Source organism: Rattus rattus, chromosome 1 (genome assembly GCF_011064425.1).
Source record: "Rattus rattus isolate New Zealand chromosome 1, Rrattus_CSIRO_v1, whole genome shotgun sequence".
NCBI classification, from domain to species: Eukaryota; Metazoa; Chordata; class Mammalia; order Rodentia; family Muridae; genus Rattus; species Rattus rattus.
The window spans coordinates 18712045-18737086 of record NC_046154.1 but is presented as its reverse complement, the minus strand read 5'-3'; the positions used below and the strand labels follow the sequence as shown (position 1 = coordinate 18737086).

The 25042-nt window shown below is 51.1% G+C and overlaps 1 protein-coding gene across 1 annotated transcript in view; it reads left to right on the top strand.

The window, feature by feature from the left end:
• Positions 1 to 25042, top strand: part of Ubr4 (ubiquitin protein ligase E3 component n-recognin 4) — a 108080-nt gene that overhangs the window by 68169 nt on the left and 14869 nt on the right. The window contains exons 66-97 of the mRNA XM_032895377.1: positions 1242 to 1469; positions 2117 to 2195; positions 2593 to 2838; positions 3467 to 3635; positions 4032 to 4176; positions 4919 to 5004; positions 5919 to 6006; positions 6249 to 6442; positions 8327 to 8566; positions 8893 to 9031; positions 9640 to 9765; positions 9870 to 9998; positions 10706 to 11049; positions 12473 to 12563; positions 12840 to 12924; positions 13068 to 13195; positions 13741 to 13870; positions 13956 to 14113; positions 14424 to 14533; positions 14995 to 15136; positions 15452 to 15533; positions 15750 to 15923; positions 17586 to 17707; positions 18432 to 18629; positions 19223 to 19303; positions 20142 to 20229; positions 20667 to 20794; positions 21733 to 21840; positions 22474 to 22593; positions 23190 to 23380; positions 23799 to 23972; positions 24254 to 24353. Of these exons, the coding sequence (XP_032751268.1) occupies positions 1242 to 1469; positions 2117 to 2195; positions 2593 to 2838; positions 3467 to 3635; positions 4032 to 4176; positions 4919 to 5004; positions 5919 to 6006; positions 6249 to 6442; positions 8327 to 8566; positions 8893 to 9031; positions 9640 to 9765; positions 9870 to 9998; positions 10706 to 11049; positions 12473 to 12563; positions 12840 to 12924; positions 13068 to 13195; positions 13741 to 13870; positions 13956 to 14113; positions 14424 to 14533; positions 14995 to 15136; positions 15452 to 15533; positions 15750 to 15923; positions 17586 to 17707; positions 18432 to 18629; positions 19223 to 19303; positions 20142 to 20229; positions 20667 to 20794; positions 21733 to 21840; positions 22474 to 22593; positions 23190 to 23380; positions 23799 to 23972; positions 24254 to 24353 (4623 nt within the window). The remainder of the gene's footprint in view (positions 1 to 1241; positions 1470 to 2116; positions 2196 to 2592; positions 2839 to 3466; positions 3636 to 4031; positions 4177 to 4918; positions 5005 to 5918; positions 6007 to 6248; positions 6443 to 8326; positions 8567 to 8892; positions 9032 to 9639; positions 9766 to 9869; positions 9999 to 10705; positions 11050 to 12472; positions 12564 to 12839; positions 12925 to 13067; positions 13196 to 13740; positions 13871 to 13955; positions 14114 to 14423; positions 14534 to 14994; positions 15137 to 15451; positions 15534 to 15749; positions 15924 to 17585; positions 17708 to 18431; positions 18630 to 19222; positions 19304 to 20141; positions 20230 to 20666; positions 20795 to 21732; positions 21841 to 22473; positions 22594 to 23189; positions 23381 to 23798; positions 23973 to 24253; positions 24354 to 25042) is intronic.

Sequence of the window (25042 nt, the reverse complement as noted above, 5' to 3'; positions counted from 1 at the left end):
AGTGACACTGGGGTTCCTGTATCAAAGCAGCTCTTGTTTCTGTGTCTGTGTCTATCCCTCTAGGGTTGGCAGCCACTTAGTCCTTCAGGACAGTCAGGAACATAGAGCACACACTGCTTCCCTTCCCACACTGGTCAGTGAGAAGTCTGGTGACTGGTCAGATAGCTCCCTGAGAACAAACAGATAGAAGGGGAGCACAGTGGCCACACAGAGAGAGACACCCACGAGAAATCTAGCAGGACAAGAGGCCCAGCATTGTGGTCACAGCTCTCTGGGAGGAAAGACTATTTCTGGTGCCTTGGAGCTCTCAGGAGCTGCCTTATAGACATGGGTTTGAAGGGAAGCTGCTAAGGAGAGCCCTCTCTAGCTCCTGGGTCCTGAGCCAGCTATCTTTAGCTTCCCTCGCTTCCCTCGAGGACACGCAGTGGCAGACACCAAGAAGAAAGATGCCAGCACCAAGAGGCAGTTGAGGTTGCCCAGTTCTATCTAGGCCTCACAATAGAGGATAGTGAATGGTTTGGAGCGAAGACAGCACTTTAACCAGTGCAGTAACCCAATATCACTCTGGGAAGGAAGGCAGGGTGCCTATTCCTAGCTCCTAAGCTGAAGAGTAGAGTTGGAAGTGTCACCCTGGGCTGATGTGAAGACCAGCCTCCTTGTAGATTCCTAACTACTTTAGAAGAGGAACATGAGTATTTGATTGGCCCCCAGTTAAATGTTTTTTTCTGTGCAACTCCCTTCTAGTCCCTCTAAGGGATTTTCAAGTTCCTCAGAGTATGACTGGGAGTTGACCCACGTGGCCATTGGTATCCCTGTGTGCGGCACTCACAGGTATAACCAACTAGATCAAACACATACAACAGCAGCAGAAAGGACATCTGTTCTAGGTGTTTCTTGGCAGTGTTCCCTGAATAGCACAGTATAATCACATACAAAGCATTTACACCATAGTGTGTGTTGGGGGAAATCTAGAGATCGCTCAATGCTAGAAGGGTGTGCACAGGGTGTCTGCGAATACAACATCATCTTATATAAAGGATCAGCACCTGAAGCCTGTGGGAATCCCCCCTACCTGTTCCCTTTGGACGAATGTGACTTAGCTTATACTCTCTTAAAGTTTTTAGTAACAGTTTGTTAAAAGAATACAAACAAACAAAACCTCCAAACAGCCAGGGTGTTGTAGCTGCGGGTGGTGTTGACATTCCCCGAATAACATGAACTGTGTTGTTTACTTCCTCAAGTACCTAATGATCCAGCAGACCCCTTTTGTCCGCCGCCAAGTTCGGAAACTTCTGCTCTTCATCTGTGGATCAAAGGAGAAATACCGACAGCTCCGAGACCTGCACACCCTGGACTCCCATGTGCGTGGGATCAAGAAGCTGCTGGAGGAACAGGGCATCTTCCTCAGGGCCAGTGTGGTTACAGCCAGTTCCGGCTCCGCTTTGCAGTATGACACGCTCATCAGCCTGGTACGAAGGTTGGGATGATAGGGCCAGGAGCAGGCATGTGGCAAGGAGGTACTAGCATGAGGCAGTGCAGGGGTGTTTGGGGTCAAGCACCAGGTAAATGTATGGCATTGAGGAGTTGACTTGAGGGTCCTCATCTGTGAAATGGGTCAATTGTCATACATGGGGTCAACCTGAGATTGGTACCCCTTGGATTTTGTCCTTATATACTGAAGAAGCTTGGGTAGGAGTGTGCTCTGCAGCCTAAATGAGAGTGAATGAAATGTTTCACATTCAGACATCTCATCTGTGATGTTAAGGACTGCTGGCTTGCTCATTTAGTGTCCTTGTTTTTATAGTGAACAAAGAAGTGGGGTGTAGTTTCTGGGAACGTGGCCTTCCTTTGCCTTAGTAATGAGCCTGCAGCTTCCAGAAAACTGAAGGCAGGGTGCTGGGGGTGGAGGGGTGGTATCAGGGTGGAAGCACGCGGGGGCATTGTGTATAAGCTGCAGGTGTGTGTGGGCCCTGTTCCCAGGTCCACCGCCAACCCAGAGGACATCTGCCTCACATTGAAGTCTCGGGCTACTTTGTGGTCTCAAGCCAGGCCTGAAACTCAGTGCAGCTTGTGCTATTTCTTATCATTGCTCACCTGTGATTGGCTTCTGTTTCAGATGGAGCATCTGAAGGCCTGTGCAGAGATTGCCGCCCAGCGCACCATCAACTGGCAGAAGTTCTGCATCAAAGATGACTGTAAGCAGTCCTCCCTGGCTGCCACTGTGGTGTCTGTGGCGAGCTGTCCGAGTTAAGCTGTGGGCTGGGCACTGGAGATACCATTGCTAACAGAACACAAGCCAGAACCTCACTGACAAGGGCTGTTTGTTAAAACTTGGGCACAGGAGTGCAGAGCAGGACTCCCAGACTGTAGCAGTAAAGTGACACAAAAGTGTAGAACTTGTTTACCTGAGGCATTGGGGTTGGATCCACTCAGTGTGGTCACCCCATGCCTTTGTGATTACTCCACGGTCACTCCATGGCTCCTGTTAACATTGGGCAGAGAGAATTGAGGGAGAAAGCCTTGTCCCATCCCACAGCTCATGCTGTCAGAAGTTCAGTCACTCCAGAACTGACGCCACCTTTCTCCTCACAGCTGTCCTGTACTTCCTCCTGCAAGTGAGTTTCCTGGTAGATGAGGGGGTGTCCCCTGTGCTACTGCAGCTGCTTTCCTGTGCTCTTTGCGGCAGCAAAGTGCTCGCAGCCCTGGCGGCCTCCACGGGCTCCTCCAGTGTGGCTTCCTCCTCAGCCCCTCCTGCAGCCAGTTCTGGACAAACCACAACTCAGTCCAAATCTTCCACTAAAAAGAGCAAGAAAGAAGAAAAGGAGAAAGAGAAAGAGGGTGAGGTCCTATGCTAGGTGCTTAACCCTCTCAGTGCATTGTATCATTGCAGATGCTGAAAGGTTTTACCTCGTGTGTCCAAATGCTCTTTAATGTCTCCTGGTCACATTTTCAGTCATGGTGAAAGGGATACATACCATTTATTGTGACTTTCTGTGTTAGAGACAGGAAGGGCCAGGGTGCACTGAACATACTCCATCCTAGCACTGCCTAGTCCCCCAAGCACTCTGAGGTGCTGAGCAGCCCTTCCCCTTTGGCGTCTCTACTTCTCATGGTCCTCAAAGACCTGAGACAAATGATCAGAGGTGAAAGAAACACTGAGTCAGCCATCTCTGAGGAGGACAGGGTAGCTTTCACTATTGAGACCTGCTGTAGCTCAGTGGCACACTTACCGTCCTGTCCTTGGTGGTGGTGGTGGTGGTGGTGGTGGTGGTGGTGGTGGTGGTGGTGGTGGTGGTGTGGCCATACGTGGGCTAGCTGTGGCCAAGTCATTTCTGCTTCAAATAACTGAAAATTGGCAAATTCCAACCATTTAGAGGACACTTTTAGAACAGATAGACTTACTTCCTACCCGCCCGTTGTAAGATCCTGGGCCTTTGGGTGAGTCAGTTCTACCGTGATGTTGCAGGTGAGAGCTCGGGTAGCCAGGAAGACCAGCTGTGTACAGCTCTCGTGAACCAGCTGAACAGATTTGCAGACAAGGAGACTCTGATCCAGTTTCTGCGCTGCTTCCTATTGGAGTCCAACTCTTCGTCAGTACGCTGGCAGGCCCACTGCCTGACATTGCACATCTACAGGTGCGCCAGGGCTGGCTCTGGGGCTGGTAGCTCTGAGTTCTGGTCACATGCTCATGGTCACTATACCAACATCTGGGCTGATTTCAAGCCCCAGAGGTCTCTTTGTTGAGCTATCTGCTTTGTAGCTACTAAGCTAATGCCCTTGGCAGGACAGTTTCCACTCAGAAGGCTGTGCTCAGGAGTTCCTAAAATGACAGTTGGCTAAAGGAAACTCGCCTTTGCTCTGGAGTGAGACGGGACGCCAGCAGTAAATTATTATAGTAGTGTTCCATCTGCTAGGGAGCCACAGACCGTGAGCCACGGCTGCATGTGGGAAGACAGTGCTGACACAGTTTCAGGCCTCAGTGATGTCTCACTCATTGTTGCCTGCTAACCTGAGCTGCCATTTACCTACAGAAACTCCAACAAGGCTCAGCAGGAGCTCTTGCTAGATCTCATGTGGTCAATCTGGCCAGAACTCCCAGCTTATGGTCGGAAGGCTGCCCAGTTTGTGGATCTCCTGGGCTATTTCTCCCTGAAAACTGCACAGACAGAGAAGAAGGTAAAAGAGAAGCCCCTACCCCCACTTCCCATCCCCCATGTGGAATCTTTTCTCTTGAGTGAAGAACATTATCATGGTCTTCTCCACACATGAAATCTCTACTGACTCTGTCTGTCTAGTGTTAGCAACATTCTGTGGCATAGTGTTACAGTATTGTTACCGTTGAGTACAGTTCGCCTTTCTTCAGTCTAAATGTAGCATAGATGCACAGCAGAGAAGTGGGTCACATGGTAGCTGGCTCAGCCTTGGAATTAAGTACGGCTCATTGAGCTAGAGGGCCTGCTTGGGAGCCAGGAATAAGGCTGCAACTAGGTAACCACTGCTGACTTCTCCCTAAAAGTGAGGTAATCATTCTCCAAGTGACAAAGGCTGACTAGTGTCTGGGACTCTGGGTGCTTGTGAAGAAGGGAGACTCTGTTAGCCAATTGGGAGTTAGGACAGCAGCTGGAAAGACAAAAGCAAGTCTTTTCCCAATAGGATTGATTGATTGATTGATTGATTGATTGAGTGAGTGAGTGAGTGAGTGAGTGAGTGAGTGAGTGAGTGATGTGTGAGTATATGGTGGGTTTGGGGGATACATGTGGAGATCAGAGGAGAGCTTGCTGGAGTCAGTTCTCTCCTACCATGTGGGCCTGAGTGTCAAACTCTGGTCACTAGGTTTAGTGGCAACACCTCTATTCCAGAGGCATCTTATGAGCTCAGGACTCAGGTTTGTAACCAGTTCTTCGGAATTCTGTTTCAGTTGAAGGAGTACTCACAGAAGGCCGTGGAGATTCTGAGGACTCAAAACCACATTCTCACCAATCATCCCAACTCCAACATCTACAAGTGAGCTGTGCTTGCAAAAGTCCTGTGGTTTGAAGAGCAGTCACAGTTTTTGGAGTAGTAGTTTGCTTCCTGGAAGTGGTTGTGCATGGCCAAGTGCTCATGAACTCAGTGGTCCCTTAGGTGTCACCCAGCCTGTTCGCCTGCAGCTTTCTCTGGTGGAACCAAGGCCTTTGGGCTCTGGAGGTTATACAGATGTGATTGCCAAATGTGGAATGTGACCAGAGATAGTGGGAGAGCTGATTTCAAACCTTAACCTAACCAGATAAAGCAAGTCCACACAAATGTCTTCCTCTTTTATTAAAAGGGACCCCTGTGTGTGTGCTTGTGATGTCTAGGGCCTTGCATGCCATGCTTACACGTGGAGGTCAGAGGTCAGCCCTGAGGAGTCAGTTCCCTGCCCTTGCTGTGGGTTCCAGGGATTGATCTCAGATGGCCACACTTGCTCAGCAAGCTCCCTTCCCCTCCGACCCATTTGTCGGCCTTAGGGAAAGAAATGTTTAAAAGAGAACGTTGCTTAAGTTTGTGGTTTATTGTGACATCGGCTTGGTATTGGCTTTTTAAGTGTGCGTTTGTGTATGATATGTCTGTGTTCTTGTTTGTGAGCACATGTGTACAGCATGTAGGCGCCCCACGGTTCTTAGATGCTCTCCATCTTACTTGATGAGGCAGGGCCTCCCAGTTGAACCCAGCGCTTGCTGATGTGATGCCAGTTTGCTTTAGCTCTCTCTGCTCCCCAAGTGCTGGAACTGTAGATAAGGTGCCATGCACATCTGACCTTTCTTCTGTGCCTACTGTGCCCGTGTGAGCTGCAGTCCTTTCCCTTATACATACGCTCAGGGACTTGGAGTGGGAGATGGCTCTGGCATGGTCCTAGAAGGAGACTTTGCTGAAACTCAAACTCCTTTCTTTCCTAGTACCTTGTCTGGCTTAGTGGAGTTTGATGGCTACTACCTGGAGAGTGATCCCTGCCTGGTGTGTAATAACCCTGAAGTGCCGTTTTGTGTAAGTAATATCTAAGCAGGGAGGTCCTGAGGTTCTCGCCCTCTGGCTCACCTCCCAAAGACTGTTGCTATTACTAGGGGTTCCTCTCAGTAGTTGCTGCCTGGCAGTGTGGATTCTTGCCTGACACACTGGGTACCTTGGGTAGAAACTTCATCCTTGGGTGGAGAGGGGGTTATGTTGATCAATGAAGAATGTAGATGGACGGATGCTCATTGCGCTGTTTTGTGTGCTCTTGTATTTAGTATATCAAGCTGTCTTCCATTAAAGTGGACACACGGTACACCACCACCCAGCAGGTTGTAAAGCTCATTGGTAGTCACACCATCAGCAAGGTGACAGTGAAAATTGGGGACCTGAAGCGGACCAAGATGGTGCGGACAATCAACCTGTATTACAACAACCGAACTGTGCAGGCCATTGTGGAGTTGAAAAATAAGTACGTGCTTTGCAGGTGTCCCTGAGTATAGCTGTGCCCTGCAGGGTACAGACGCACACACTCAGGGGCTCTGTGTACTCGCAGTCACAGCAGTGTTAGCATAGGACAGCGAAGAGCAGGCAAGAAAGGTTCCCCTCAGTCTGCCCAGGGTGGGGGCGTGGAGGAGGGCCTCCAGGTTCTCTTGCCGTGTGCAAACCTCGTGCATTGGAAAGTAGTTGGCATTGGGGAAAGGCAGCTGTGCATCTGCTCAGAGAGAACGGATTCCTCTGCATTTTCTCCACTGCCGTTTCCATCCCTGCGTGTGCCTGCCCCCTTATCTGTCCCCAGCATCTGGGTTAGGCATGTCATAGGCCTAGCTGCATTGTGTTGACTCCCCAGGGACCAAGCAGTTTGTCAGAGTCTCAGTGTCACTGCTGAGCAGAAGTTGTTAAGGCTCAAGTGCTGCTATTCCCACAGAAGGAGCAGGCAGCTCGCAGTGATCAGTGACCCTGGTCTCTGCCTAAAATCTGCTCTTGGAGAAGTAGTTAGCCTTAAAGAGCTTCTGCCTATCCAGATAGACTTTCTCCCCAGAGGCATTCAGTTGGTTTTCTCTATTGCTGAGTAAGCACAGCTACGGGTAGAATGGATCCGATCCAGCTCTGCCTAGATCCTAAAGTATGTCGTTTCAGTTCCTGTAAGGTGAGTACAAGTTCCCACCCTCAGGGTATTTCTCTAAAAAATGAAAGTCATCAATGTATGTGAAGATCTGGGAGCAGAGCCTCAGACCTAGTAAGAGCCTGATTGATACGGCATAGTTTCTACTTCCTGGTTGCAAGCCTGTTGTGTACTGTTCCGCCTGTCCAATAGCATGCTCCTGCATCCACAGCAAGACCCCCTCTTCCTTGTTTGTTGTCTGACAGCACTCATATTTCCTTCCGAGACTGCCATCAGGGTGAGCAGTCTGCTGGCCGCTGCCCCTGGCCATCTTAGGCTTCATGTGGCACACTCTGGGAGACATGTCCTTGGTAGGATGCTGCTGTTTTTCTAGAATCTCAAGTTATCATAACAACTTAAGGAACTTCTGTGTCTTTCTATATATTTAAGACTATAGTGTAATTATATCATTTCCCCCTTCCCTTACCTCTGACTCACCCCTCCCAGTGTAGCTCCTCCTCATTCAAATTCACGGCCTCCTCTTTCTTTAATTGTTGTTACATGTCCATGTGCGCAGGCTTGCATATTCCTAAATACACAAACACAGCTCGTTCAGTCCATAGAATGTGTTTGTGCATGGGCGATTTCGGGGCTCCCACTTGGTACTGGATAGACAGTTCTCAGTGTGCTCTTCCCTGGAGAAGGTGGTTTCTTCTGCTCTCAGCATCTCTTAGTTGTCTGTTGTTCTTGTCCTCAGATGAAGCCTTGAGCTTTCTCCCAGTCATGTTAGCATATCTGTTGCTACTGTCTTACTCAGGCCCTGCCTCGGCAGCAGTGCTGGTAAAGCAGTATGCGTGTGGCTCCTCTGACGTGCCTAAGAGACAAATCTCACTGTAAACGTCCTTTTCCTCTGGCTGTTGGGATCCTTCTGCAGTGATCCCTGAGCAGGCTGTGTTGTGGGTGTACTGGGCTCTCTCCCTGCGGTTGTGTCAGTTGTGGTTTTCTGCACTGTTCTCTGTTGCGAGGAGACATTTCTTTGATGGTAGGATGAGGACTCACGGACCTGGCTAGACCCTGGAGGAGCGACTGCCTGTTTTTGTTTTCAGAGGAAACCACAAGGGAATTTTTTTCTTTGAATGTCACTTAATTGCCTTAGGACACTAGGCAGGGTGGCCTGTCTCCCACCACCAGTCTGTCATCACGGAGGGTCGTGTGGGAGGCTTTCCCCATAGCTTTTGTTGTCTCTCCTAGGCCAGCTCGCTGGCACAAAGCCAAGAAAGTTCAGCTGACGCCTGGACAGACAGAAGTCAAGATTGACCTGCCTCTGCCCATCGTGGCCTCTAACCTGATGATCGAGTTTGCAGACTTCTATGAGAACTACCAGGCTTCCACAGAGACCCTTCAGTGTCCTCGCTGCAGTGCCTCTGTCCCCGCCAATCCCGGCGTCTGTGGCAACTGTGGCGAGAATGTATACCAGTGTCACAAGTGCAGGTGATGGGCCTGGGCAAGCATGTTCTGTGTTCCCTTCTGTAGCAGTGTCAGGATGAGCAAGGTGCCTGTCTGGTGCCTGTGGTTTAGAGGATTATGGAAGTGTATGGTCTGTGGGTGGGAAGAAGTGGGGAGGAGAAGGAAGAGGCAGAAGAGGGTGTGTGTGCATGGTTTGCTCTACTTACTCGGCCGCTCACACCCTCTCACCCGGCGGTTGCTGTCCCTTCAGTAATTCCTGTTGTTGTTAGAATAGAGAGTGGACACAGCCTTCCTCCTCCTCCTCACCCTAACCCTTCGTTCCCACTGACCTGGGCACTTCGATTATTCAGGTCCATCAACTATGATGAGAAGGATCCCTTCCTCTGCAATGCTTGTGGCTTTTGTAAATACGCCCGCTTTGACTTCATGCTTTATGCCAAACCTTGCTGCGCAGTGGATCCCATCGAGAACGAGGAAGATCGGAAGAAGGTAAGCCTGCATCTGGCCTAGGTCCCCACCACTGCTCTGAACTTTGGAGGAGACCTGTGTAGTGTACTCAGCCTTCAGTTCCCAGTTCAGAGAAAAGCAGCAAGCATGGGCCTGGCTTTTGAGTAGAGCCCACGGCGACCAAAGATGTGCTAGGCTCAAGCATAGGAATTAGAGAAGTGTTGTTGGTGCAGAAACAGCATCTCAAGGAGCAGGCAATTCAGATTCAGAAGGACAGAAGGAGCTGGGTGGCATGTACTTCTTTGTCCCACGGTCAGCCTCAGCTGGGTCTAGTAGGAGGGCAGAGAAGAAGGGGGTACGTGTTCAGGGTGACAGAAGGACAAAATTTCTCACAGCACTTGTGCTGTTTGTGTCTGTGTGATCTGCCATGAGTCACTTCTCAGCACTGACTTGTGTGAATCCAGTCCATATGCATTGCATATCTCTCATAAGACTGATGTGCCACCTCCTAGGGCTGTTCTGAAGGACAGTGAGGAGCTATGTGCCTGCTCTGTGTCGGGACATGTTTCACAGGTGGCCAGCTGGGAGGGCCACGGAGGGAAAAATCAATCTGTAAAGTCTTACTTCCTTCAACCCCGTCTCTGGTCTAGGCCGTTTCCAACATCAACACACTTCTGGACAAAGCTGACCGCGTGTACCATCAGCTCATGGGACACCGGCCCCAGCTGGAGAACCTGCTCTGCAAAGTGAATGAAGCAGCTCCAGAAAAGCCACAGGTGCTCCCAGACCGGAGGGTATGGGGTCAAGAGTGGGAGGCTGCCCTCCTTCATGAGGTCATCCCTGGGGTGGAAGTCTGACACTTGACATCTTGGGATTGCAGGAAGACTCGGGAACAGCGGGAGGCATCAGCTCCACCTCAGCCAGTGTGAATCGCTACATCCTGCAGCTGGCGCAGGAGTATTGTGGAGACTGTAAGAACTCATTTGACGAGCTCTCCAAAATCATCCAGGTAGGAAATGGGAGTCGCTTTCAGTGGGTGCTTTATGCTTTCCGGGCAGCCTCTGCCCCATCCAGGCTCCCTATCCAGCCCAGTCTGCCCCACTGGTCCCACAGCTGCACCAGAGGCTCCTCCTGCCCTAAGGTGACGGCCACTTGTCAGATCTGTCAGATCTGTTTGCAGCCAGAAACAGCATAATGGAGGTGGGATGGACATTAGTAGGCAACAAATCCTTGCTTAGTAGAGGGATTCCAGGTTTTAAAAAGTAGTGCTAAGGTTCTGCTTCCTCTTCTTGGATGCCATGTTTACAGGCTAGAGGTTTAGAGCACCCCAGCTGCAGTCAGCCATGTTGCCTTCAGTGTTCCCACATGGTTTCTATAGGTAGGATGCCGGCCAGCGGCAGTGGACCCCCATCCTAGAAGAGCAGCCAGTGGCCCTGCCCACTACGTTACTGATGACCTTTGCTCAGAAGAGATCTGATTCTTTAACCTTTTAAAAAATAGTGTTTGTGGCAAGTGAGGAGCTCAAGCCTGGGATTGTTCTGGTTTCCAGTGCTGACCTTGACCTTGGTCAAGCAGTCACGCAAATCGCCAGTTCCCTCCTGTTAAATGAGGATAAAAGAAATAAGTGGTAGGGTTACTGAGAAGAATTAACTATATCATACACATTTCTCGTTTATTTATGTTCTGCCAATTTCTTTCTTATCTTTGCATTCTTAGAAAGTCTTTGCTTCACGTAAAGAGCTGTTAGAGTATGACCTGCAGCAGAGAGAAGCGGCCACCAAGTCATCCCGGACATCCGTGCAGCCCACGTTTACTGCCAGCCAGTACCGTGCGTTGTCTGTCTTAGGCTGTGGCCACACCTCCTCCACCAAGTGCTATGGCTGTGCCTCAGCTGTCACAGAGCATTGTATCACACTGCTAAGGGCCCTGGCCACCAATCCAGCCCTGAGGCACATCCTCGTCTCCCAGGGCCTCATCCGAGAGCTCTTTGATTACAACCTCCGCAGAGGCGCGGCAGCCATCCGCGAGGAGGTCCGCCAGCTCATGTGCCTCCTGACTAGGTCAGAGCTTCTTCCTTGATGCTGGAGTGGGGGCAGCAGTGATGCAGGGTTGAGCCAATTGGTTGGCTGGCTTACCCCAGAGGATGGGAGGGACATGGGAGGCAGGTAGATGTGGTTCCTGTGAGTGGCCTGTCCATGAGCTTTGTTGGCTCAGATGGTGTCCTAAGGGAACTTCCTGGGTCTTGGTGGGGGAGGAGAAGAGAGTGAAGAACTCTTGGACTCAAGAATATCCCAGAAAAAAAACTCAAGAAGAAGCAGAGGGGTATAGGAATGGGTGCTTAGACTCTGGCCAGAAAGGAAGGCTAGCTCAGGATCTGGCACTGTGCAGCATGTGCTTTGGATAAAAGACTCATCCGAAAATTCCAGTTATAGTAAATACCTTAAAAATGGGCTGGAGAGGTGGCTTGGGCTAAAAGTACACGTACTCCACTTACAGGGGACAACTGGAATTTATCACCTGCCACCCACATTGGGTGGTTCACAATTATCCATAACTCCAGTTTCAGAGGATCCAGCATCCTCTCTGGCCTCTTTGGACATTGTACACATGTTACAGAAACCCTCACAGTTATGCATGTATACATATGCATTATATATAATTAAATACATATATACATCTAATTAAAAGCAAATACTTGAATTTGAGTAAATAGCTCAGTAGTGCTGAGTACTTTCTGTGGAGCGTGAAATCCGGGCCATCTGAGGTGCTGGACACCTTTACAGGCTGTGCTGCTTACCCCCATTAACATGTCCTGAACACTAAGCATTGGACATGCAGTGGCTTACGTTCTAATGACAAAAACATTGGAAATAAGGTTTCCCAGCTAGAACAGGGCTGGCAGTCCCAGCTATAGATGGCTTCTCTGTGGCGTGGTCCATGAGCACAGTCTTTCTAGGAACAAGGCTGTGGGCTGCATGTGCAGCAGCAGCTCCTGGAGGGGCTGAGGTGGGTGTGTGCCGGATGCCGAGTGGATAGGCCTACGAAACTAGAGGGGCAAGGACACAGGGGCACAAAGAGTGGGGAGGGGTGGGGAGCACCCGGAACAGCAGATCCCCGGGGTCTTGGATGCCATTTGAGAGTGCATTTTGTTACTAGGAAGGCATATAGCTGGGAAGTGAAAGTGAGGTGGTGTGCAGGCAGTGACATGGGGCCCACACTGAGTGTGGACTCAGGTTTCGGAGATGGACACCAGCAGCTCCTGGGGCCCTGCCGCCTGCAGTGTGGACTTCCGTGTTAATGCTGCTCTTCCTTCTATGTCTGTCTTGTAAGGGGACTATGGTAGTCCTCCCATCAGAGACCCCTTAAGATAAAAGATGTAGTCTTGTTCCTGGGAAGAAGGTAGAAAAGTCTAGGCCTGTCGTTGGGAAGAGGGGCCTTGCGACTTTGATTGTGACTAACAGGACTCCTGCTTTGCTTCCTCAGAGACAACCCAGAGGCCACCCAGCAAATGAATGACCTGATCATTGGCAAAGTCTCCACTGCACTGAAGGGCCACTGGGCTAATCCTGACCTGGTAAGCAGACCAGCTCCTGTCTGACCTCTCCCTCATGGTCCTCTCTGTCCCTGACCTCTTCTCTAAGCCAGTGTTGGAGACTGAGGTAGGAGACAGTGGCCTGCCTGCTTGCAATATTCATGTCCCAGCTGAAACTTGTAGTACAGGGTTTCCTGTATCCCCTTGTCCTGGTAGGACACCCATGACTGGAAATTTTAGGGGGGTCCTATAATCAGAGCTCACCCTGGCCCCTGGACTCTTACCCTGCTCATTCTCCTTGTCCTGCACACCTTCCAGGCTAGCAGCCTTCAGTATGAGATGCTGCTGCTGACAGACTCCATCTCCAAGGAGGACAGCTGCTGGGAACTCCGCTTACGCTGTGGTGAGCTTGGGACCATTGGGTGGGCACTTTTCAGAAAACCAAAGGGCGCAACCTTGGTACCCGGGCGAGAGGTGGGAGCCCTTAGGCAGCCTTGCTAGGGCAGTGGCCCACATGCACTGACTGTGATTCCTTTCCATCCCCAGCACTCAGCCTTTTCCTCATGGCTGTGAACATCAAAACGCCAGTGGTTGTTGAGAACATCACCCTCATGTGTCTGCGGATCTTACAGAAGCTGATTAAACCACCTGCCCCAACCAGCAAGAAGAACAAGGTGCTGTGGTGGGGATGGCAGGGCTGGGGAAGATACATGGCCTCTGAGTGCTAGCTCACTGACTGAGGTGAGCACCAGGCTTTAGTTTACTTTAGTGAAGCACCAGTCTTGGCTTTAGTACAGCAGAGGTAGGTTGGAATCTGGGGGACATGTGAAATAATAAAAACTCAACAGCATGAAAGCCTAGAGCAGTGAGGCCTTTGAAAACTCCGTGGATCTAAGGATGGTCTGACTTCATTAGTGTCTAGAACGGGACCGCCTATGGTTCCAGCCAGGCAAACTGCTCAGTGGTCTTCATTAAGTGGGCAGTAAAACTCCACTTTATTCCCAAGGAAGCGTAGCCACATGTGTGGCTGTAGGAAGCCAGCACTTCCAAGTCTGTAGCCTCAGTCGGTGTGGAAATAACACTTCTCACGTGGGTGCAGATAAGGGTTAGCAAGAGCCCCTATTGGGCCATCAGAGCTGCATGCCACCCTAGAGTGTTGGTGCCATCCCAAGGTGGGGCCCTCTGCTGCAAACACTCACCTTGTGCTGCTCCCGTCCAGGACGTCCCTGTGGAGGCCCTCACCACGGTGAAGCCGTACTGCAATGAGATCCACGCGCAGGCTCAGCTGTGGCTCAAGCGAGATCCCAAGGCATCCTACGAAGCCTGGAAGAAGTGCCTGCCTATCCGAGGTGTGCCTCTCCCTCTGCCACTCCCAATAGCTCCTGTGTTCACTGGGCTTTCACACTTACCCTGCCTGCCACCTTTGCCTTGCAGGGGTAGATGGCAACGGGAAATCCCCCAGCAAGTCCGAGCTCCACCGTCTCTACTTGACTGAGAAGTATGTGTGGCGGTGGAAACAGTTCCTGAGTCGGCGGGGGAAGAGGACCACCCCACTTGACCTCAAGCTGGGCCACAACAACTGGCTGCGGCAGGTGCGGCCTCTCAACGGGTCCCTTGCATGTGCCCTCTGCTTTCCATTCACCGTTCAGTCACTTCCTTTCAAATAGAAGTCCTTAAGTGTGGCCACCAACAGGGACAGGCCATCAGAGCTGTCCTCTGCTCTCCGACATCCCACCCTGGTCCCTCACAGGAGCAAGCCAGTGATGGCCTATAGCCAGGGGTGTGTTAGCTGGTGCTGTGGACCCTTCCCTTTGTCTGGATGGGTGGACGTCTGCTCATGCTGTGGGCCTATAAAAACAGGGTATCCTGAGCCAGCAACATTTCCTCTCCCTTGTCTGCCAGGTACTCTTTACCCCAGCAACACAGGCAGCACGGCAGGCAGCCTGTACTATCGTGGAAGCTCTTGCTACTGTCCCCAGCCGCAAGCAGCAGGTCCTTGACCTCCTCACCAGGTACCATGTGGGGTGGGTGGGGACAGTGGCTAGCGTAGTTGAATGCCTTTCCCTCGCTCTTGGGTTAGTACACAGGGCTGGGAGGTACCCAGAGTAGTATATAACCACCCCGATCGGCCACAGGAACCAGACAGCGCTTTAGGGTATTAGTGGTAAAGCAGCAGTGGGTGTTTGTTGAGCGCCTCTGAGCACAGACATAATTGTCACTCATTGTCCTCCGCAGTCCTCAGGCAGTGAGCACGGAGACACAGATGCTCAGAGGCTTGGCAGCCATTCCCTGAAGTGTTGTGAATCCTTTCAGCGAGGGAAGTGTGGGGTTTCTCAGATGACCTCCATCCACCTGGAGGAGGAGAAGGAGGAGGAGGAGGAGGAGGAAGAGAGGCTGAAAGTAGATACCAAGGAGGGAGCTCCTGGCTCTGGGTCCTTAGTGCTCTCTAAGGGTGTGTCCCATGTCCGTGCAGTTACCTGGACGAGCTGAGTGTTGCTGGGGAGTGTGCTGCAGAGTACCTGGCTCTCTACCAGAAGCTCATCGCCTCCTGCCACTGGAAAGTCTACCTAGCTGCTCGGGGAGTCCTGCCCTACGTGGGCAACCTCATCACCAAGGTGATCTGTCCCTCCCCCTTCTCTCCCCCTCCCCTTCTTCTCTCTCTACTTTTGTCAGTTCTTGCTTGCTGAGAAGACACATTTGTGGAATTAATTAGTTTCCAGACTTTACTGTAACTCGGATGGCTGTGCCGTCTGTTAAGGGTATTTGAGCTGCTTCGGGGTAAACAGTCTCTCAGCAATGCTTCAGCCTCTTAGGCCTCTAGGAAAGGCATTTTTTAAGGATTAGAATGGATGTGTGGCTTAAGCACCTCTGATGGGGACTGCGTCCTGGGGCGGAGGTGGCCTCATTGCACTGCTTGTCGCCCTGTTTAGGAAATCGCCCGCCTGCTGGCCTTGGAGGAGGCCACACTGAGCACAGACCTGCAGCAGGGATATGCCCTCAAGAGTCTCACAGGTAGAGCCGTTAGCCCCTCCCTTGGGTGTGCTCCTGGGTCCAGTGCACGTCTCCCTCTAGAAGTTCTCTTCCTTGATGGGCCTGCGCGTTTGAGCTCCTCACTGCCAGCCATTTGACTCATTGGGCATCTCCTTGCTTTTTGGTTTTCTTGTTTCTGTGGTAGCCCAGGCCTGCTGTGTCCTGCAGATCTTATGGCAGTGTCTCCTGTCCCCGCAGGCCTCCTCTCCTCCTTTGTAGAGGTGGAGTCCATCAAGCGTCATTTCAAGAGCCGCTTGGTGGGCACTGTGCTGAATGGGTACCTGTGCTTGCGGAAGCTAGTGCTGCAGAGGACCAAGCTCATCGATGAGACCCAGGACATGCTGCTGGAGATGCTGGAGGACATGACGACAGGTAACCCCGCCCACTCCGCTTGGAGTCGGGGAGATGCACACAGATGTTGTTTCTTGGTACCACAGCACCAAAAGGCACACAGCTCTTGGGTTTGGGAGAGAAGCCTGTCTGACGAGCATGGTGGTGCTTAGTGTTAGCCCTCGAGCTGGGCTCATCGGTGCTTTTCCTGTGTTGAGCTCCCAGAGAAGGGAGAGGTAGAGGTCTCAGGCTGGTGTCTCTAGTCATCTGGGATGTTCTCATTGTCTCTCGTCAGTGGCCTTGCTGTGTTCTCCATAGCTGTTCTCATCCCTGTCTTCCTTCTGTACTGTTCATCCTGTTAATCTGCTGTTGTTCTTATAGCTCAAGATTTTGTAGCCAAGAAACCTCCTGTTTATAGAGCACATTTGTGCCTGGTCAATCACTCGAAAGTTTAAAGTTCCCAGGCCCATTTGTGTTTGCTTTTCTGGTTTCTAGATGGTGTTCTCAAACTGGTATTTTATGATTTGGAGTTGTGAATTCCTATTCCTGAAGTTTATTATGGAAATTCTTTAGAAGCAAGGAATGATAATACCTGCCTTTATCCCAGCACTTGGGAGGTTGAGGCAAGAAGGCAGACACAACCAAGACAGGAGCTAGAGAGAGAGCTCAGTGCTCAAGAACACCTGCTGCTCATGCAGGGCCTGGCTTTGGTTCCATGTTAGACAGCTCACGACCACTCACAGGATCCAGCATCCTCCTCCTGTCCCCGAGAGGTGCCTGCACTTGAAACACATGCACATGCAGATCCACATGCAGATATCAGTGAAAATTCAATAAAAGCAAAGAGGAAAAATAAATTCTTTAGGCCCCATGCAAGCTGGTCTTCTCCACACGGGTTTGTGACTGCTGCCTCTATAAGGGCCCCTAGGCTGTCCCTGGCATGCCTTCATCCAACTTCCTCAGACTTTGAGGGAGTGTGGAGTTTGGGTGTCATGTGAGAGAGAGGATAGCTTTTAGCTCTCACTTGTCCCTCCCCCATTACCACTTTTGTAAGGAAGGACAATTTGCCTTCAGTTATGTGACTGTAGAAAAGAGAAGGTGGCTCTAGTTGACCTTCACAGCGAAGCTGGCTGTGCTCCTGAGGGAGCAGCTGTGTGATGGCCAGGGCTGCAGGCCGCTCCCCACTGGCTCCTCATCTCGGCTGATTGAGGCTCTGTCTCCAGCACTCACTTCCTGACAGGCCGTGGGAACAAAGCTTCATGGGAACTAAACCAAAACCACTGTGGGCCCTGCTTCTCTGGGGCCCTGAGTTCTTTCCTTTGGTGGGCTTTTATTCTTCACTAGTGTAATAGTTCACCGATAGTTTGAGCTTTTTTTCAACTGACAGGAGTGAAAAGTTACTCTAGCCAACTTCCTCTGCCTGACTACCCAAAAGGGAAGTCCTGTGTTGCTTTTGAGAACCTGTTTTGGCAAAGGAGGTATAGTCCTTCTCCTTAAGGAAAGTCGTGCTCTCAGAGAGACTGGAACAAGCACATGGTTTCACTTGGGGTGGAGGCTTCTCATTGAGTGTCGCTGATGTTACTGTGTAGAGTGTTCAGAAACCTAGCAGGCAGGAGGTGCCTGTCAGAGAAGGTGCTTCATTGTCTCAGCTCAGCTCATGCAGGCGAGGCTCTTCCCTGACTCCTTTGGCCACTTTCTTGGCAGGTACAGAGTCTGAAACCAAGGCCTTCATGGCTGTGTGCATTGAGACAGCCAAGCGCTACAATCTGGATGACTACCGGACTCCTGTGTTCATCTTTGAGAGGCTGTGCAGCATCATCTACCCTGTAAGCAGCGTGCTTGCTCCCCACAACCCACGGGTGTCAGCCTCAGTGACTTGCCCACAGGATGGATAACTTGGTATCTTTATCCCCAGATCCTCTGACAGAGTGGAAGCAGCTTACTAATTTCCCTCCTCTAACAAGGGAAGCCAGTGGTCTTTTTACCTGAAGGCCAAGATTAACCCTTCTTAAAATTAGGCCTCACCTCCTGTTGCATGGGCAGCAGCAATTCTGGGGTAGAGTTGGGTATATTGGGTATGGTGCCGTCCTTCTCTTCTGCACCTTGGGTTCTTCAGGCATGCACGCCACATGTGTGTCTTTCCTATGGTCTGGCTCAGAGACCTTTCTCATTGTTGAGGGAAACAGCAACATTCTTGGTTATTGATGGCATCAAGGTTGGCCTGTCAGAGATTGTCACAGAAAGAAAAAAGCCCCTCCTTTGCTCCAAGTTTCCAGTGAATCTTGCCTGGCCTCAAACTGGTCCACATCTCATTGGACAGCACCTCGCTCCTGTCTCCCTGGCCATTAGGCCATCTCTTGTTAATCTGTAAGGGACACATGAGCTTCAGGCTGCTGAGTGGTGTTTCGAGTGATTGCCATGGTCTCTGGCCACCTGCCGGTCAACATGTTTAATGAGTAGGCATGGTGTTCTTGCTGTGTTTTCATTCTGGTGCCCACAGAACCGCTCAGTGCTGGTCCCTTCCCACACGTTCCTCTTTCTATCCCTTAGGAGGAAAATGAAGTCACTGAGTTCTTTGTGACCCTGGAGAAGGACCCCCAGCAAGAGGACTTTCTACAGGGCAGGATGCCCGGAAACCCATATAGCAGCAATGAACCAGGCATTGGGCCTCTTATGAGGGACATAAAGAACAAGATCTGCCAGGACTGTGACCTGGTGGCTCTTCTGGAGGACGACAGTGGGATGGAGGTAAGAGCTGGGCTGTGCTGGTCACTCACCAGGAGCACAGCTTTGAGCCACTGATTAACCTTGTAGGAGGTTAGTCTGTAAAGTGGGCTAATGGGTCCAGTCTCCCTGCCTCTCCTGCTGTAGAGGAGGAGGGCTCTGACCAGCCCTGGCATGGAACAGCAGGTGCTTGATGGTTGTTGTTTGGAGCGGTGGTAGGCCTTTGTCACCGTCGCTTCTGGCAGGGTTTTCTAGAGATTGCAGGTTAATGGAGCCCCAGGAGTCATGGATTTTGACACCAGTCTATGGATCATAGCCCCTGTTAATGCCCAGAGCCTTGTGGATTCCGACAGACAACTTATCGGGTCTGTCGCTACCACAGTATGATCAAAGGCAAAGGTGATTGTTTTTCTGGTGTTCAAGATAAAAGATCTTCAGTTGGATCTAAACTGGAGTCCATGTGGGTTAAACATTTGTCCCCCAACGTTGTACATAAAATGCTGGGTGTTGTGCATGCACATGCATTTCCCTGGAGAGTGAGCTTTGACAGGGCCCTGTGATGAGCCACAAGGGTAGCCTGTGAGCTTCCTTGTCATAATTTCTCCTCTGTTTTCCAGCTTCTAGTGAACAATAAAATTATCAGTCTGGATCTTCCTGTGGCTGAGGTTTACAAGAAGGTCTGGTGTACGACCAATGAGGTATGTGCTTGCTTCCTCCAGGAGCTGTGTGTGGGCTGCCTTTTCTGCCCTCAGGACTGGCCAAGTGGAGTTGCTGTTAATCACCGTGGCCTTATGGCCACTGTAGCTTTACTTCCTTTCTGAAGAAGTGCATTGTGTTGCCAGATCGGGAGGCATCTGGCTGTTGTCAGTCAGATAGCTTCAAGGAGGCATGCGTGAGCCTTGTGCCTTTGCTTTTCTCTCAACTGAGATTGGGCCTCTTGGGTCCCCAGCGTGGTGCCTGGCACAGGCAGACTCTCCCGACGGCTTCTTCTGTCCATTCCAGGCTATGTGTGTGTTAGCCTGCTGATTGGGATGAACCCTCTTTGTCTCTGATGAATGAAGACCCTGGTCTGTCTGTGGGCAAAGAGTGACACATCTGCTCTGGGTTCCTGAAATTTGTACCACACTCTTTGGTTCAAATACAGTTGTTTGTCTTCTAGCCCCAGTGGGCAGAGAGAAGAGAGAGCTCTTCCTGAGATCAGCACAGACTTAGAATTGGGCCTTTACTTCTAGCCTAGTCAAGTATGCTGTCGAAACAAAACACTCAGGAAGTAGTGGTTGGAGCTCTTGCCTACCCAGTGCTCTAATGGAGTCCAATCGGATTGTGTGTCTGCAGTGCTTCTCACAGGGCCTGGCCTGCAGCAGGCAGTGAACAGAGCGAGCGAGTCTCTTCCACAGCCTTTGAGTCCAGTCCCTGTCTTGTTAAAGAAATGGAGGCTCACATCACCAAGGCATTGAGCAAAGTCCAAGGGTGAAGAAGGCTTGCAGTTTTCTAGGCCTGTTTATGAGTCTACCTTTCCAACTTTTCTCTACCTAGGGAGAGCCCATGAGGATTGTTTATCGAATGCGGGGGCTACTGGGCGATGCCACCGAGGAGTTTATCGAGTCCCTGGACTCCACCACAGGTACACCCTCTCCACATATGATACTGCATGTTGGACTTCAGCCAGAGCAGACATGTCTCAGAGTATGGTGGCCTGTGCTCTGCATCACACTGTAAGGGAGAAAGGCATCTGTGGGCTGACATAGGTACCTGTTGGGATGATAACATTCAGGCTGTCAAGGGAAAGATTCAGTTAGCAGGCTTGTGTTCAGATTTCTCTCTGCTTGGCTCTCTGTTCCGTTGACAGTGGTATTTGCTTGTACTTTGCTATAATAGCAGAAAACTTTAGTGGACCTAACCTCTGAGCAAGGCCCCTATGGGAGTGAGTGCAAACCGGTTATAGTCCGACCTTAACTCCAGCTAGGGAAAGGGCTGTGTGCTCTCAGCCCAGGAGAGCACTGATCTAGGCAATACGTACATTTTGAACTTGTGCTCCTCTTGGTTTCCCTTTTCCCCCAGATGAAGAAGAGGACGAAGAGGAAGTGTACAGAATGGCCGGTGTGATGGCCCAGTGTGGGGGTCTGCAGTGCATGCTGAACAGACTGGCAGGAGTCAAAGATTTTAAGCAGGGGCGCCACCTTCTAACAGTGAGTTGTGGGCAGTATGACTGCCAGGCTCTATGTGAAGCCGTGGTCGTTGAGCCACTTGACACTAGAGGGCAGTGTGGTACAGCAGAGACCAGTGCTAGTGCTGGCTTTCCCCAAATCTTGGACATCTGAGATTCCCAGTGCTCCCTCTTCCTGGCCCCACTGCCTTAGATCTGGGCTGTGGCAGTCTTTTCCCGTACCTCTTATAGCGATCAGGAACCATGACTGTTTCTCTCCGTAACCGCTCTTAATGCCAGTCATTGTTGGTTTACGGTTGCCTTTAAACTAGATTCTCCCTCCGTCGTAGGCTGTTGTTTGGAGGGTCATGTGTCTCACTAGTCTGGGGATTCCAGAGTCACCACAGAGACCTCACTAATATCTTTACCTCGTGAGCTGTAGAAGGACAAATACTCTTGTGTCATTTGAATGGCCTACCTGGTTTTTGGCCTCCATAGGCTATGTCCGTTAGGATGTTCTGTCTGCTGCTAGTTCAGAAACTTGGTTGGTGCTAGGTTTCCCCAGGATAGTGGGACACCAACCACTTGGTTCATTAAGAACCACTGTCACTTCCGTCATATAGGGGAACAGAGAATGCGGGAGAATGTTGCCACTTAAGATGCTGACCTGGTATGAGAGCCCAGGGTCACCTTGCTCTTCAGAAGGAGTGGCTGCTGCCTGAGAAGTCGCCTTAGAGCAGCGAATCTCAGCCTGTGGGTCACATACCAACTTTCCTGCATATCAGATATTTACATTACAGTAGCAAAATTAATAATTTTATGTTTGGGGTCACCACACCATGAGGAGCTGTATTAAAGGGTCGCAGCCCTAGGAAAGTTGAGAACCACTCCCCATACTTTTCTGTGAATATGTCTTCGGCACTTGTACACCGTATGCTCATGGGTGTTCTCACGGACCTCTGGGCTGGCCTCTCTTCACAGGTGCTCCTGAAGCTGTTCAGTTACTGTGTGAAGGTGAAAGTCAATCGGCAACAGTTGGTCAAGCTGGAAATGAACACCTTGAATGTCATGTTGGGGACGTTAAACTTGGTAAGGAGTATGGGCTATAGATGATGAAGAGGGAGCTTTGGCACACCTGAGAAATTGCAGTACCAGACCTGATCCTTCAACTGACTCTAGATGGCTCCCACTCATGCTCTTCAGAGCTTCCTGTCCCTTTGCTGAGTGTAGACTCAAGACCAGGAGCAGGAATTCAATAGACAGAATTAACACTGCAAAAAAGTAGGGGACATCACATTTCCACATTTTCTCTCTCTCTCTCTCTCTCTCTCTCTCTCTCTCACACACTCTCTCTCTCACACACACACACTCACTCTCTCTCTCTCTCACACACACACACACACACACACACATCACATTTCCACATCTCCTTCTCTCTCTCTCTCTCTCTCTCTCTCTCTCTCTCTCTCACACACACACACACACACACACACACATTTCCACATCTCCTCTCTCTCTCTCTCTCTCTCTCTCTCTCTCACACACACACACACACACACACACACACACATTTCCACATCTCCCCCCCCCCTCTCTCTCTCTCACACACACACACACACACACATTTCCACATCTTTTCACACACATACGCCTAGCCCCTGGGCTTTAAGACCATGGGAGGCGACTGACTGTGTCCTGAGAGTCCCTGCGTCTCCCCTGCAGGCTCTGGTAGCTGAGCAAGAGAGCAAGGACAGCGGAGGAGCAGCGGTGGCTGAGCAGGTGCTGAGCATCATGGAGATCATTCTAGATGAGTCCAATGCAGAGCCCCTGAGTGAGGACAAGGTGAGTGGGACCTAGTCCTTCTGCCCACAGACACTGGGAACATACAGTGGGCTTATCTGGAGCTAGCTGAGCTCAGCCCAGAATGGCTGAACCCTCTCATGTTAGAAATAGCCAGGTTCTACTCTGGCTGATATCATTGCACTGAGTCTGTAACCTTTGCATTCAGGGAAACAAAGCTGCCAAGGAAGCGTCTCAGTTCAATGGTGCCCACTAATGGAAGCAGGCATGACCTGGCTGAGTGGGCAGTGTCGTCATTCAACCCATTCACTCTACAGTTGGCCTGACTTGTGACTGATACAGTTAGGCCTGGGGTTAAAATCAGTCTGTGATGCAGTCTCCCTGTCTGTACCTGGAACTTCCTGCCTCCTGGGCCTGGTGATTCGGCCAGGCCTGTGCTCCCAGGAGTAGATAACATCTCTGTTCTCCTGGGGGAGCAGGATGTTGTATTGGTGTAGCCATCGCTGTGGCTGGGAAGCTCATCAAGGGAACCCACGCTGCTTATTGTTCCCCAGCAAGCATTGAGTAATAGTTCTGACTGGAACTATGGGAGTGCTTGGCTACAGCCGCCATCCTGACTCCCAGCTTCTCTGTTGCAGGGCAACCTCCTCCTCACAGGTGACAAGGATCAACTGGTGATGCTCTTGGACCAGATCAACAGCACCTTCGTTCGTTCCAATCCCAGCGTGCTGCAGGGTTTGCTGCGTATCATCCCATACCTGTCCTTCGGAGAAGTGGAGAAGATGCAGATCCTGGTGGAGCGGTTCAAGCCATACTGCAGCTTCAATAAGTAGGAGCCTGGAGTTGGATACAATGAGCCTCCGGGGAGCCCACAGAAATCCAAGCTGGTCTTGTGAGGCTGAGCAGAGCTGCCGGGGTTTTGGTTGAGTGTGTGTGTCCATGGTCTGGCATGTAGGAGCTTTGTTTAGCTGGAGAGACGGCCACCCAATCCTGGTGTGTCAGAGCAGGAGGAGGAAGGGTATGAGAGGGGAAAGGGCCTCACGGCGCAGGGAGCTGTGTTTGCAAAAGCCTGAAAATGCAAAAGACAGTGCAAGCTTGGGTGCAGGGTAGACAAAGGGAGAGTCCTGGTCTGAGGGTCTCCTTTCCCGGCTGGGTTTAGAATGGATCCTGTAGGCGGTTCACCTCGTTGTTAACCAAGAGGGTGACTGAGCTCTGTCTTCATGCTGAGACTGTTTATGCTCTCTTAGGTACGATGAAGACCATAGTGGGGATGACAAAGTCTTCCTGGATTGCTTCTGCAAGATTGCTGCCGGTATCAAGAACAACAGCAATGGTCATCAGCTGAAGGACCTCATCCTGCAAAAGGGAATCACTCAGAGTGCCCTGGACTACATGAAAAAGCATATCCCCAGTGCCAAGAAGTAAGGCCCTCTCTGGGGCACATGGAGTTTTCCCAGCATCTAGCACAGTGCTTCTTCCGTGCCCTCTGCCCCTCCCCCTCAGGGACATGTCCAGCCACTGTAGAACCCTGAGGCTTTTCTGCTTCTGTTCCAGTGCTTGTTGTTATCTGGCTTCTGAGCTGGGTTTGCCCTTAGTGGTCCCTTACTGCCTTCTTGAAAAGAACCCTGTTCAAACCAGCCAGAACCAGCAGCAGGTTTCCAGCACTTCTTCCTGGTTGTTGACACCCTTGTCTGTCTTATAGTTTGGATGCTGACGTCTGGAAAAAGTTTTTGTCTCGCCCTGCTCTGCCATTTATTTTGAGGCTTCTTCGGGGTCTGGCCATGCAACACCCTGCCACCCAGGTGAGTGGCCAGCATGTCTGTTGACCTCACTCTGCAGGCAACAGACATGACAGGTAACAGGAGGGAGTCATGGACAATCTTGGTGTAGAGCCGGCAGGTCACCCGTAGTGTGGCTTAACCTAGAGCTTGAGGCTCCTCTAGTTGTCCTTGTGTGCTCGATGGTGAGCTGCACATGCAGGGCTCAGCCAGTAGCTGTGAACTTCAGAGTTCTGCCTGGCAGCTGCGAGCGATTGACGCCATCACCACCACCTCCTGCTCTGCCTCAGGCAGCCGACAACTTCCCATGGCCCTGACCTTCTGAGGTAGATTCCAGAATCATACAAGGGAGGAACGAGAGCCCGGATAGTGTCCTCCACCCTCCACACACGCGCACACGCTCACATGGGCACATCACACACACCAGTTATAGGACAAGCTCTCCTGGAGCACAGGCACACTTTACACTTCTAGCAGCAGGTGAGTGGCCCAGTTCTCTGCATTCCCACCACACTGCTGGCTGTTTTTACCTCAGTCATGTTGCTGAGTGTGGTGTCCTGGCTGTGGTTTTGACTGGCATTTCCCTGCTGGTTAATGATGCTGCACAACAAAGGGGTTGGGGATTTAGCTCAGTGGTAGAGCGCTTGCTTAGGAAGCGCAAGGCCCTGGGTTCGATCCCCAGCTCCGGAAAAAAAGAACCAAAAAAAAAAAAA